Consider the following 15424-nt stretch of genomic DNA (forward strand, 5'->3'; position numbering starts at 1 on the left):
TTCGTTGTTTAGGTTATATTTATCATTTTTTATTTAATTGCGGTTATTTTTTTATTAGTATTTGTCTATTTGGTTGTTTTTTTGTTAGAATATTTTGTATAATTCAAAGAGATTTAAAGGTACTTGTCGCTTATTCTTCTGTTTGTCATAAAAGTTTGGTTATTTAACTGTGTGATAAACCCTGATTCTACGCAGTGGATTAACTCAATATTTTAATAGTTCGGCTTTTGTAAGTTAATTTTCCTTTATATATAGGGAAGAATATTTTCTTCCCTTTCTTACATAAGAAAAAATTTTCTTCCCTTTCTTTCTTTAGTATAATGTCTTAATTACTACCAGAACTACATATATCTAAGGACTGTTTTTGCTCTATGAATTAAAGCCAATCCTTTATTATAGTCTAATTACAAACTGAATTATAATGTAATATATTCTAAATAAGTCATTATAAAAAAAATATATTGTTTATTCCGATGCAAAGATAAAATTAAACTGATGATTTCCTTAGCAATATAAGAAATAATTACCATCATCCGAAGCTCTTATCATAAGCTCATACTGTCCTCTAGAAGTATGACTAGAACTAACTGGCCTTGTCATTTTGATTTCACCAGTTTTTTCATCAACAGTTAGAACATCTGAATTTGAAGATAATAAAGAATACCTAATAACACTCTGGCCATCTTTATCTTTATCAAAAGCCTGTAAAATACGTTAAATACATAAATTAAAATATTTTAAACATTATCTTTAAAAGGAGATATGGACTACACAAAAATCATCCATATCAGTTTATTAATTAAAATAATATATCTCTGGTTTTGGTAGAAAAAATATCAACTTACTTTGACAAAAAATTGAGGCTGAAATGTAGTAGCACCTTCTCTGACTGTTCTTCTATAATCAGACAATTCAAAAACTGGTGGATTATCATTAACATCAGTTAAATGGACCAAGATATTTGTGGAAACAATACGACCACCACCATCTTTAGCCTCCATGGTTAATGAATATGATGACTGTTTTTCATAATCTAGTTCTTAATGAACAAAAAAGAACTTAATTAAAAAAAAAAAAAGTAAAATAAATCTTATTATGTTAATAGTGTGTAATTATTTGAAACTGTAAAATTAATTTCATTCATTAAATTTTTGTCATATACATAATGATTCCAAATTACACGGCTATCTATCGGGAGTTGATTCTATAGCCAAAAATAAGAAAATAAGTTCATATAAACATAAATCAGAAAACAGTTTCCTAGTGAGTTTCAGCTCACAAAACATTAGTTCTGTTTCTGCTCCCTTTCTGAAATTAAAACATACTAAAATTCTTGGGATATAAATTAAGGGGTTAATTTGGTGCTTCCTTATGGTTTTTGATCTCAGAAATTAGATTAAAACTACTTAGGTTAAAAAAAAAAAACAGGTAAAATACAAAAACTTTTTGTCAGGAAATACACTTTTTTAGGTTTGAAATAAAATAACTTTATTAATTTACCAATAAATAAATAAAAATTTGTAAAAAGTTTAATTCAGAGAAAATTGATGTAAATAACATCTAATAAAATTAAACACAAATTTGAAAAGTTCAACTTCAATTAGAAACAAAACACATAAACTGGATCGGAAAAGTGATATGATTTCAAACAGAACAATTTTCATCAGTGTTTGAACAACATAATGTAAATGAAAATAAATAGAAAACTAATCAATAACAGAAACAAATGAATAAAAAATAGATTTAAAAAATTAAAAATCACATACTTTTTGGTTTTTTCTAAAAATGATTAATTATTAAAATGGTTCCTAGAAAAACTGCAAACATTTTTTTTAAAGCAGTTGCTCAATGTGGCCACCATTCTATTCAGTGCATAGTTCAGTTTGGTGAATTCATGCTAGCTGGGCATGCCTAATAGCATCATTATTATTCTTAACAGTAACTCCAGCTTCTATTATATGATATCTAAATTCTTCTTACGTGCCAATACAAGTGGAATGTACTAATGACTTCATTCAACCCCAAAGGAAAAAGTCCACTGTCGTGAGATTGGGAGATTAAGGTAGCCATTTAATAAGCAATCTAATGGGAATTTTCTTCTCCCTAAGTGTGTGTTTCAATAATTTACAATGGCATTCTTGTAAAACAGGATTCATCAGTAATTATAATATTACTTAGAAAATCAGGAAGATATACACATTTTTTAATTAACCATCGACAGAATTTCATCCGTTTATCAAAATCAGATAGCAATAGTTCTGATTTATGATGTTTAGTTCATGTTGTATGAAATAGGTATAGTTGTTGCTCCCATTACGTTCACCACACACTTGATTGCGAGCATGGAAGCGATGTAACAACCTTTTGGTGCTTGAGATGGGAACTAATTGTAATGCATTCAATACTGCTTCTTCAGCATTGGCATTTCTCACAAAATTTTCACGACCAGCATCAAATCGTTGTGATTTAAGCATACCTGTTTCTCAAACTTGCTTCTCAAATACCTCAACTGTTTTACAATCCAGTACTCTTCAATTTGGATAATTTTCCTGGTATTCACACACACACACTACACACACACACACACACACACACAAATATATATATATATATATACTCTCTCTCTCACTCTCTCTCATGTGCACACACACACAGCAGCCAATCGATTTTTATTTACTTTACCATTATTAATAACATGTTTGTCAACTATCCAAATGAAAAAAATATTTATGGTATCACCCACAGTGAATGACTGACCAAACAATAACAGTACAAACACTGCTCAAATGAATATTCAAATGTTAGACACTAAATTTAACTGCTGATCAGCTGTTACTGACAACCTATTAAAAAATAAAAATTTTTTAATGTGTTTTAAAAGGATGCGTTTCAAATTTATTATTATAAGTTTTAGTATTTGTGTGTAAATTGTTCTGTTTAAAATCATATCACTTTTCTGATCCAGTTTGTATATTTTGTTTCTAATTAAAGTTGAACTTCTCAAACCTATGTTTAATTTTAATAGGCATTATTTACACCTATTTTTTCATAATTAAATTCTCTACAAAGTTATCTAGAGATTTTTAATTGTTTATTGGTAAATTAACAAAGTTATTTTATTCCAAATCTAAAGAATTGTATTTTCCGACAAAATGTTTTCATGTTTTACTCCGGTTTTTCTTAAAACCTAAGCAAGATAGAGATCTGGAACCACTTTCATTCAATTTCTTAACTCCACAAGGAAGAACAAAATTTACCCCTCGATATATACTTAAAGAATTTTAGTACGGTTTAATTTCAGAGATGAAGCAGAAATCAGGGTTAAATTTTCGTGAACCAAAACTCGCTAACAAACTGTTTTCTGACCTACGTTTATAAGAACTTTTTTTCTTATTTTTGGCTATAAAATCATCTCCCATGAGATTGCCATGTGTGCAATCAGCCTGTACATTTAACAAAAATATTAATAAAAATAAACATATAATTTTAAAAACATTTGGTTTTTATTGGTTAAAAACAATGTTGTTGCAGATATTACTATTAAAGATCTATCTTGAATTGGGTAAAAGCAAAACTCTTTTACAGACTATAAAAAAGTGAATCACTTTTTTAAAATATACAAGAATTTATATATTTTTTGTGTATTTTTAAAAATACATACAGCTAATGAACAAAAGAGCTTCTATATTGAATGAAGTAGCTACAATAAAACATTATTATTCAATTTAGAACATTATTATTATTAATAATTTAATTTTGCAGGCAGATTCAACAATGTTTAATTGTTGAATATGAATTATTATTACATATGTATGTGTACAAACATGTAATAAGTTTTTTAACACAAACACACGTAATAAAAAATTTTAATAACAAATCAGATCATTAAGTATCCCAACTAAGTGCGAACTTCAAAAAATTTATTAAAAAGTTGATAAAACAGCAAAATTTTATTAAACAAACTAAAAAGTGCAAATCAATTAATAAAAGTTAAACAATTTTATTATTAAAGAATGCTTAGTGAAAATTGTTTTAAAGAAATAACAGTATAATAATTTTTTAAATTACCGGAAACAAAAATATATGCCTCATAAAACCATTAGATTTTTTCTTCCTGTTGACTATAAATTTAGAAATGGACAATATTTACAAAATGAAAATTTATCATGAATTTCAGTTAACAACAAACCATCTTTATGTCAGCTACACTGTGTTTGCACATTCATAAATCGTATATTACATATGTATACAATTCATTGTTTCCCACAGGAAGGAGTATATTAATTTATTACTTTACAGTATCTATACGAGTCTCTCTTACAGATATGTAAATCATCTGAGATAAAAATAACACAGATCAGAATTTGCTTCGTTTAAGGTAATGATGTTCATTTCACAGAAAAACCATGTAGTGAAGTTGTTGCTTGGAAGGAGTTGTTGCTTGGTTTTGGCAGTTTAGCAAACTGATATTTACTATAAATTCAAGGGCAATGGGAAACTATTACTATTACACTTTTCAATATTTCTTCCCAATAAGCCATGTATAGATTGCTTTTACTCCTTGAACTGGCTGCAGCATTTTTGTGAGTGAATATGCCAGGCTACCACAAATTGTTAAGTTATGGGATGCAATACACAAAAAATAAAACTGACTGATTATGTGGGATCCTGCAAAAGTCAACTACTGATATTAGTTTCTTTTAAGTTTTTTTTTACTGTGTTTGGTGACTGAGTTGAGTTTTGAAAAATTAAAATTTAACTAAATTAATTACATAACTGGATATAAGAAACAATGAACCGTAATTTTTATTTTTTTAACCATAAAAATTTCAACATAGTACAACTTACTTCCAAGCAGATATAAATTTCCATGTTTCAGATTTGTTCCAAATTTGTCCATACCAAAACCACGAAGACTATAAGTAATTTTACCAAATTCACCACTATCTTTATCGGTAGCAGATACATTAGCGATTAAAGAACCAGGTTGTAAATCTTCTGGTATTGTAAATGAATAACTGGTTTCATTAAATATCGGTGAATTATCATTTGAATCCAGAATATTAATTTTAACACCACTACTTGCTACTTGCTGCATCTCACCCTATATTAAAATAGAATCATATTACACAATCTAAAAATTACATCACATCATACAAGTACTGATAACGAAAATAAAGAAGTTATTGATGATAACGACCACTTAAGAGTATGCATTTTATAGCAACGCAAAGCCTGACAGTAATTTTAATTCAGAATATTCCAATTTTTTAGCAATATGAAAAATTAATTATTCAAGGTGTGGCTATTAAATAATGAGACTAATGCTACTGCAGAACTGCGCATGTGCCAAATTCGTATAACCGACAGTGTGTAGCATGAAGCCTTCTCTTTCGATTGTTACGACTCCAGTTTCTGAAGACATTAGTCTGGCTATGGCCTTCACTTGAATAACATCTGCTTTTTGTTTTGCCGAAAAAATAAGTGTTTTATTAGAGCAAAGAATTTAGTGAAATTTCATATGAAACTTGGAAAAACCGCTACTGAAACTTATCTTTCATTAAATAAAGTATATAACAATTAATGTTTATCACGTGCATGGATTTTTGAGTGGTTTAAGCATTTCCAAGATGGCTGAGGACATTGAAGATGATGTTCGCCCGGGTCTTGTTTTTTTTCAATATTCATGGGATTGTGTACCTGGGTTCCTGAAGGTCAAAATATTAATCAACAGTACTACCTTGAGGTCCTTGCTCAACTCCGTGAAACAATAAGAAAAACCCGACCCAAATGTGGAAGAACAAGTCATGGATTCTTCAACAGGACAATGCACCGGTTCACACTGCATTGTCTGTCAAGACGTTTCTAGCCAAGTATAACAGCCAAGTGTTAAACCATCCACCTTATTCGCCTGATCTGGCCATGTGACTTTTATCTGTTCCTCAAGGTCAAATCTACATTAAAAGGAACAAATTTCAAACCACTGAAGCTGTGAAAGAAAAAGTAGCAAGTGTCATGAAAGAGCTCACAGAAGAAGACTTCAAGCACTGTTTAAAAAAAAAAGAAAATTTGCATGGAGCATTGTAGGAATAAAGGAAGGGTATATATTGAAGGGGATAATAATCAAATATGTATAGATATAAGATAAAATACTTTACAGGATTAGTCTTGCTATTTAATAACCACACCTCATAAACTTTTGATATGAATTGTTATTAGGCAATTATAAACTTTTAGCACTTGTAGTCAATTTTCAGAAAATTATCAACAAGAAAAGTTTTTATAAAAATAATTCTCAGCAGTAAGAGTCATTTTTAAAAATAGGATAAAATTCATATTGTTCCATGTATTTTTTCTAAAACAATCCATATAAAAGGAAAATATCAATTAATAAACTCATCTAGGTTATGTCTAATAAAAGAAAATTTATAATCTTCTAAAATGTAAAGATTTTATTAAAATGCTAATTGTTAAGTTACAATAGTTGATGAATGAATACTAATCTTCAAAATGAGTATCAGGTTCTCACAAATAAGTCTAGAGAATAAATAAAAGACTTCATGAAAATGGGTCCACACTTGTTTTATTGTCGTACATCTGTTACAACTTCCTATTGGCAGTTATGACATGGCTTACTTATGTCATAATTTATGGCAGCATCATTCATGACTTACTTCTTTATATAGACATCCAACATCAAAACACGTCAATAACCCAACATGTCCTGTACATCAACACAGCAAGCAGCCAGTTAATTATTTGAGAAGGAATCATCAGGAGTTAATATTTCCTTTGTATGTTATTAAATACAATTACAAAACAGCAATCTAGGAATATATGGTGAATCATTAAAAGTAAAATCACTGGTCACATTTCATTCAATTAGATGATCAAGAGAGGTGAAAACAGCATGAGTATTAACAGAAGTCCTGTTTTTTCTCTTGTTGCGAAAGTATTTTCTGAACAAACAGATATGTCAGTAAGGAAAAATTGAATATCACAAGTTTGATGACCACTCATGGTCATCACTAGCTATATAGGATGTTTTTTATTCATCAGTAGAATCATAGTTACTAAGACTACTAGAATTGTAACAATGGACCGATTTCTGATACAACTCTAATGACTTCCATCTAGTATTTGATAGCCAAAAATACTCCAATGGCTGTGGATCCACTGAAAGATAATTTATTTATTTTTTAACTTCAATATTGCTTGAAATATTTCTTAGCATCTGTAAAAATAGCCAAAATGTATCAGAAACATTCAGAGGATCTAGAATCAGAAAGTGTAAAGTCTTTTACCCAACCAAAGACATAGAAGAGCTCAGTGATCAGAATTTCAGCAAAAAAATACAAGAATCTACTCAGAAAACAGAACACATCCCCAATAAAACCTGCCCCAGATTTTTCATAGCATAAAGTAAGGCAACCGTCAGTGCACATTTTCTACAATATTTATAGGGAGTATTAATAATAATACCTAAATAATGTTAAAATAATTTCTGCAGAAATATAAGGTAATGATATTTGATGTTTTATTTATAAAAATTGTCTGACAGAAGTAGTTGAATATATAGTAGTTAAATAAATAACATCCCTGCTGGTGTAGATTCATATACTGTCTCGGAGTAATATTGTTTCAATGAAAAGATTTTATATTTAAATGAACTTGTACAGTCTGACAAAGAGCTTTTAAACAGATTAGCGGTTTGCAAGTTTTAAGTTTTTAATCCAATAATCTAACTCAAGGGACAAAACTGCAAGTTCCACTTCCGACAAGCTTATACATTTTTTTCTGGACAGCCAAGACAACTCTCAAAGCAGACTTTTGCCGTACTTGGAGCTTCTGCATGTAAGATTTTGCTGTTGAACACCAGAACTCATAAAGAGATAATTTTAGAGTGTATAAAAGAGATGTAGAATTGTCTTAAAGTAGAAGTTTGTAACTATTTTTCAACATTTTCTAATGCCAACTTCAGAAACTTTAATTTAGTGAATAATTAATGTGTGACCTCTTTAGAAATTATTTATTACAAACATCAAGGTCATCACGTTTGGATTAGTTTGCAGGTTCTATCTCCTGTATTAATTTAACAAATAAAGTTCTTTAATTAGTACCATCTTGAAATAAAAAGTATTTAGTTTCAAAAGAAGAGATAAGACTTCATTTTTTTGCTTAGTTACTGAAATTTCTCTAACAGCCTCAATCTTTGTAACAGCAAAGGTTAAAGCTTACAGATTTGGTGGATATCACTTTGAACTGTATAAATATTGGACCCCTATCATTAATTTTTATCTTTATTTTATGATCTTGCAAACGTTAGTGAAAACTAAAGCAACTTTCCCTTAGGACCAATCTTTATTTATTTCACCATAAACAATCAATACTGACCTCCTCAAAAGTACATCTACATTTAACCTTTTAAAGTACAGTTTACATTTGACCTCCTCTAAAGTAGCCTCTAAATCAAATTTAGTTTATCACTGTAACTTCTCTATTCTTGAATCCAGCATTATGCCATCCAAAAAAGGGGATCTGGTTTCTCCCCTCAGAACTTTTGGGTTAATACAATTTCCTACTGAACTAAACATCAGAAGTTGCTTTCCCTTTTGAGAGAATGCCTCTTCTAAATTATAGTATCACTTACAGCTGAATGATACATTTGATGGGATCCTCTGTATTTATGTCATGTGTGATGTATGAAACATATGACAGATGTATGAAATATAAATGCAGCTAAAGTGAAAATGCCATGGAAGCTAACAAAATTCATGACCTCAATTTAATTAGAATCAGATAAATCCAATTCAAGTAGTAACACCATTATTGTAGATCTAAACTTCTATAATGTCCAACCGATTAATTAATTAAAGATACTCATGTAATTATGAATCAACCAAGTATTGTATATTTTTATAAATCAATGATACATAAAATAAACTAGTAATAACTAACTTAGTGAACCATTAACATGCAACAATCTTTTAATTTTAGCAGTCTTAAGTAATATTTGGTTAATTAATAAATGAATATTTTCTTACATCAGCATCTTGTATTGAAGCAATAATAGCAAGTCTTGCTGATCTTAAACCAGCATCATAATCAAGATCAGTGTTGTCATTAACTCTTATAACAACTGGAGTTCTGCCTTGACCAGAAGTAGGTTCAACACGAAACCACCGATGCACTCTTTCATCTTCTGATTGTAATGTTAATGTAAATCGTGCATTGTCACCGACATCATCATCACTTACAACCATATTCAAACCAGGCAATGGAGTACCGACACCTAGAAAGAAATTATGCATAAGAAACTACGCATATGATTTTCTGTAGGGATCTGAATTTGGTGAACTCAGATTCAACTGTTCTTATAATGTTTTTTCATCAGCGTAGAAAATTTATGAAAAAGCTACTAAGAAATTAAATTTAAATATAAATCCTCAGATTAAAGAGTATATCTTTTCGTTAGTTATTTTAATTTAAAAAAAAAATTGCTAGCTCAAGAATTAAAGTTTAAAAAAACTGAAGTTTTTTTTTAGCTCAAAGTCAGAAGGCAACAAGAAAGAAAGAGACAATTTGTCACCTTCATCTTTATCACTTAGGTCACTTGTATGAGAATAGATAATAAATAATTTAAATTTCTAAAAATAGTACGAAACAAATATTTAACATGTTTAACAACTTAACGCAATAAATACAAAACAAACCGCACATTTATTTAGTTTAATTTCCATCACTGGTAGCTGGAGCAACAATTATGACTGTAAGAAGAGATCAGCTTTAAAATTTTATGATTTCTAATGGCTTTTATCAACAACAAATACAACTGAAAAAAAAAAAAAGTGAGCGATGGCAGAGATATAATGTAAAGTTGCTCATTAATCGTATATGAGAAGAAATAGTCAAACAAAACAAATATAGCATAAAAGTACATTTTATTTGCTAAAAAGACTTAAATTTATTTTTTTTCTTAACACTTTACACCTACACACTTCTTCCAACAAGGAATCAGTTTTTTCATTCATCAATGAAGAATGCTGCTTGTTTTCCTCGATCCACAACTGTATTGTATCCTTCAGTTCATCATCTGGAGTGAAATGAATACTCTTAATATATCTCTTTAATTGCAGAAAGAAGTGAAAATCGCAGTGTGCCAAATCTAGTGAGTATCAAGTGTGTAGTATAGCTTAAAATGTCAACTTCACAAGGGTATTGATGGTTGTCACAATGTTTTTTCCGTTGAGCATTATAGTATTGCAGAATTTCTTTTTGCAGAGGGGTTATTGTGAATTATTTTATATTGTGAAACATAGTATTGGTATTCGATTTTCTGTTGCTTTTCTTCTGGGTTGTGTTGATAAACCCAAGTTTCATCTCTTGTTACAATAACATTTCAGAAGCTGTACACAACATTCCTTTCACTGTTGTTTGCTCTTTACCGTGAGTTTACATGATATCCACATGAACACATTGAATGATAGCACAATTGTGTAATACGTAACCTACTCGTCCTTTTGATATGCCTAACTGCATGGTGATGCAATGGTTATTTTGTATCAACTCACTCACCTCCTTTTGGTCAGTCTCATCAGTCACAGAAACTGTTCATTCACTGCAAGGTTCACCCTTAATATTCGCTTCTGATGCATGAAATTTTATTGCTCAATTACTCACAATACTTCAATCAACAGTTTCAATGCCATAAATGGCTTTTAGTTCACAATGAAAGTCACCAGCATTCACTTTTTCTGCTGTTAAAAATTCAATCGGTGCACATTATTTTACACGGGTTGACATAGCAAGCAGTACTTGACTCCATAACAATGGTGACTGACAGAAAATGAGAGTGCATGGGTCAACAAGTTTTAGAATATTAGTATAAGGAAAATGAAACTACAAGAAGGCAGCACCTGTTGCTTTATGCAACATTTTGTTCTCCCATTAAATTCCAGTGTGCATTACAATTCTGCCACTTACATATATAAATTGTTGATAGATAAATAATACTGAAAGATTTCTTCAAAAAAATAAATTCATTCTTAAGATATAAACTTAAATTTAGAAGATTGCAGATCACAAGCTCCATTCAACTCAAAATCAATTTATAATCTTTTCTCATTAAGTAGATTTAAAAATATAAAACCAGTCAAAAGAACAATTCTAAATATCAATTCATTTCACAATATTAAATTCATCAATTCATTCTAAATATTAATTCATTATTTACTATACAAATCATAAAGTGAAAAATCTTCTACTTTCAACAAAAAAAAACAAAAAAAATCCAGAAAATGACTTAATCACAATTCTGAAACAATTTTTTAACTTTATTTTGACACATTGTAAGAAATGTAACTATACAAAAATATCACTGTTATAAGAAATATATGCAAACAAAGCTATTCTAAATTTAATAAAAAAATATTATACACAAAAAATACCTTATCTATGAGATTTCCACTATTGGAATTGTGTCAGACATATATATAATATGTCTTAGAAAAATTATATATATATATATATATATATAAGATTTTTAAAGAAAATTAGTGTATGACATCATACACATACACATTTACTCATACACATAAAGATTTAATATAGATATGGTAAGTGATGATATTTTCATTATATATAGCCCGATAATAAACAATGAACATCTAATAATATTAAAAAAATTAAATTCCTATAATGAAAATTTCAAATTCACATTTGATATAAATAATAACAAGATGTTAAATTATTTAGTTGTAAATATCAAAATAAACAAGGGCAACCAAACTGAAACATCAGCGTATAGAAAACCTACATCTAATAATATAATAGTACATAAAAAATCAAATCACCCTTGATCTCATAAAATTAACAAGTATATAAATTTGGTAATCCAGTACGAAAATAACAGCAAAGAAAAATTAAATAACAAAATAAACATCATAAAACATATTTACCAGTGGAAATTGGATATGATAGTACTTTAATTAATAATATTCATAAAACACAAATATCAAAACATAATAACAAGATAACCAGCTTATAACCAATATATAAGACACAAAAAAATGAAAATATATAAATAAAGTATTTATACACTAATATTACCTTTGAAAACATTCCTAAAACTTACAAGGAAATATTTAAACCAGCACACAAACCAAATAACTACATAATAGAATATTAAAAAAAAGAACAAAAATTGTAATAATAAAACAAATAAAAAATAAAAACACATAAAATAGCAATAATAAAATAATCTATGTGGAATTTATAAAATTAGTCTCAATGATTGTGCTGATGGGTGTCTGTGAGGGGACAACTTCGTCCAGGAGGGGGTGGGAGTCTACAGCATCCTACCATCAATGATTGGACAGGAACTCCTTCGCCGCACCTCTGGGGGAGGGAATGTAAGACCACATTCCCTGTGGGGGATCCTCTTGGGGGTTCCCCATTAGAGGCAGGGCATTAAGACCAGAGTCCCAGTGATGGGACTCCTTTGGGGTACTCTCATTAGAGGCGTGGCATGTACTGCAAGACTGAGTCCTAGTTACCTGGGCAGGACCTTTTGTTCTGCCGAGGTAGTTTGAGGCGAAGACACCCCCACCCCCGCAGAGCTGATTAATGCTTAAATGCTAGTTCTGGCACTGGGGAGCAGGATAAATGGAGGTGAAAAAAAATGTAATGATTGTGATCGTATTTATAAAGGAAAAACAAATAGATCCTTTAAAGCTAAATTTCTTGAATATTATATATATTACAAAAATAATAGATTACTTTTATCTAATATGGCAGATGATCTAATAAACAATTAGAAAAACCATCAGATAATATTTGAGGTAGACATTCTTATAAAAATAGCAGCACTCGAACAATAAATTAATAAATAGTTTTCATTATAATATAACAGTGCTGTAATGAACATTACACCACATGCATGGTTTTATTTTAATGATGCATATTGTTAATTTTTAATATTCTTAGTATTTTTATTTTAATGAGTGCAGTTTAAGAAAATTAATTCAATTAGATTGAGGATGTGAGATCCTGTGAAGGTACTAACTATCATGGTAAAATTAAGGTAAGAAATGTCTTATCTCAATTGTCTGTACTAGGTGGTTTATGTTAGTAGAATTTTAAATATATAATTTAACTTTATACAGAGATTTTTTATTAAATGTGATAATAAAAGAAGAGAGTTAGGAATCAGATGATGTAAAATATGTAATGGTCACTAACTCAACCACGATAGGGAAGATACTTATTACATTAGTCATTCGACACTGAAAGGATTAATAAATAAACTTAAAAAAATTCTTACCAACATCCTCAGTCACATTTATTTCAAAATACGGCTGATTAAACGTAGGTATCTGATCATCAACATCAGTAATTACTACAGTGATTCGTTCTGTATTAAAATCACCAGGCAACTCATTGTTTATTAATTCTGTAGCCTACAAAATAACAAAAATTCCATCAATTAAATAACAAAGCACTCTGAAAAGAACCCAGAAAACACAAACACAATTTCAAACAAAAATAGAAAGACTAAAAAATATAACCTATGATTTTGTGTTTAGTAAATTAGCAAAAAATAAAACTTACAGACTTCATATTCATATTAGTAACTTCTAAGCAAGATGCTATTAGGCTTGTTTCAATATATTTTAGATGCCAATATATTGACTTGTGTTTGTAACAAGTTCTGATTATAGAAAAAGTAACTGGAGGTAAGTATTACTGACCAAAATATTAGCAATAAAAAATTATAAGTAATAAAATTTGTCAAAAAACAATAATGATTTTTATTAAAACTATAATAAATAAGTGAGGATAATTAAAAAGTAGGTTTTATATATTTGTTTTAATAAATTATGTTCTTAAATAAAAAATGTTACAAATTTTAAGTAAAATGCAATTTGTCTTTTTTAAATATTATATATAAATAAAAGTGTTTTTAAATGTGTTGTTACTAAAGTCAAATTCTGTTTTAAGAATGGTTCTCTGCAAATACCCTGGTAAATGTACATTCTTACATATTTTACATGCTATTTTTATTTTAACCTAATTCTATTTAATATTTATTCTTTAGAGATCAGAGTAGTTTTCCAGATGTAAACAACAACATGCAACTTAAAAAGAATAAATTTCAATTTTTATAAACATAACATTCCATTACAGACTTCCATTACAGAGAAATTTCTGTGTAAGGGAGAATTTGAATTTGTTACATAGAGAGTTTAGTGCATGTCCTGCAATTATTTAATATTTGTTCATTTCAAGATCTACTATCAGCAGCAAATAAAAATTAATAAATTGATTCCAGTGACTTTTCATTCATTATATATTGTTAAAGTTAGAAATAATGTAACATGATATCCAGAACCGTAGTGTTGAAGCTTCTTCTTCCAAATTCAATCAATTTAAAACTAATATTCTAGTGTGGTGGAAATTAATAATTGTTAAACATGGTAACTTTAATTGTACCTTGTTACAAGGGGGAAAAGTTAATTTTGAGATGCAGAAGAAGAATTAATAAAATTGGAAATAAAAATCCTAATAGAAAAGCACTTGCAGTAACAACTGAAATTGTTCAAAATAAAATAGGAAATTGCCCACAATTACTGTATGTATGAGTATAATTATTACTTAGAGACTTTTTCTTTTTCCTGTTTAGCCTCCGGTAATTACCTTTCAGATACTACTTCAGAGGATGAATGAGGATGATATGTATGAGTGTAAATGAAGTGTAGTCTTGTACTGTCTCAGTTCGACCATTCCTGAGATTTGTGGTTAATTGAAACCCAACCACCAAAGAACACCGGTATCCACGATCTAGTATTCAAATCCGTGTAAAAATAACTGACTTTACTAGACTTAAACGCTAGAACTCTTGACTTCCAAATCAGCTGATTTGGGAAGACCACTAGACCAACCCGGTGGGTTATCACTTGCAGACTAAACCAAGCTACGTAAAATATTTGGTGCAGTAAATATTTGGTCTTTCCATCTGATGAAGGAAAAATTGATCATAGTATCTACTCATGTTATGATGATTAAATTGCAATGAAAATTTATGGTAAAATTAAAAAAAAAAATAATATTAGTAAAACAACTGCAAGGCCCAAAAATCAGAATTACAAACCAGGGTCGATTTATTATGATATGCTATTGAATTATGATAACTATTGTTAGAGAGAAAAAATACATATCTGTACTAGTATCATCTACTGGTAAGGTAAAATATGTGATGTTAATGCTTCTTGTTACAGTACATGGGAAGCCTTCTTCTTACCTCATTATACACAGGAAATTATCATCAAAGGAAAAATTTTCAAAATGAACTTATACAATTATGGAAAACATTGCATACGCATTAATTCAATAGAATAGTAAATTTTAAAATGAACAAACATATTAT

The 15424-nt window shown here is 29.0% G+C and overlaps 1 protein-coding gene across 6 annotated transcripts in view; it reads right to left on the reverse strand.

Moving 5' to 3' along the window:
* Positions 1–15424, reverse strand: part of LOC142331738 (cadherin-87A-like) — a 218044-nt gene that overhangs the window by 64863 nt on the left and 137757 nt on the right. For all 6 annotated transcript variants that reach the window (XR_012758077.1, XR_012758076.1, XR_012758075.1 and 3 more), the window contains 5 exons: positions 13322–13457; positions 9045–9292; positions 4849–5104; positions 846–1039; positions 528–702 (listed from right to left, as the gene is read on the reverse strand). Coding sequence is in view for 3 of the 6 variants with exons in the window: in XM_075377792.1 (XP_075233907.1) it covers positions 528–702; positions 846–1039; positions 4849–5104; positions 9045–9292; positions 13322–13457 (1009 nt within the window). In the remaining 3 variants the exon portion in view is untranslated. The remainder of the gene's footprint in view (positions 1–527; positions 703–845; positions 1040–4848; positions 5105–9044; positions 9293–13321; positions 13458–15424) is intronic.

Source organism: Lycorma delicatula, chromosome 10 (genome assembly GCF_047948215.1).
Source record: "Lycorma delicatula isolate Av1 chromosome 10, ASM4794821v1, whole genome shotgun sequence".
NCBI lineage: Eukaryota > Metazoa > Arthropoda > Insecta > Hemiptera > Fulgoridae > Lycorma > Lycorma delicatula.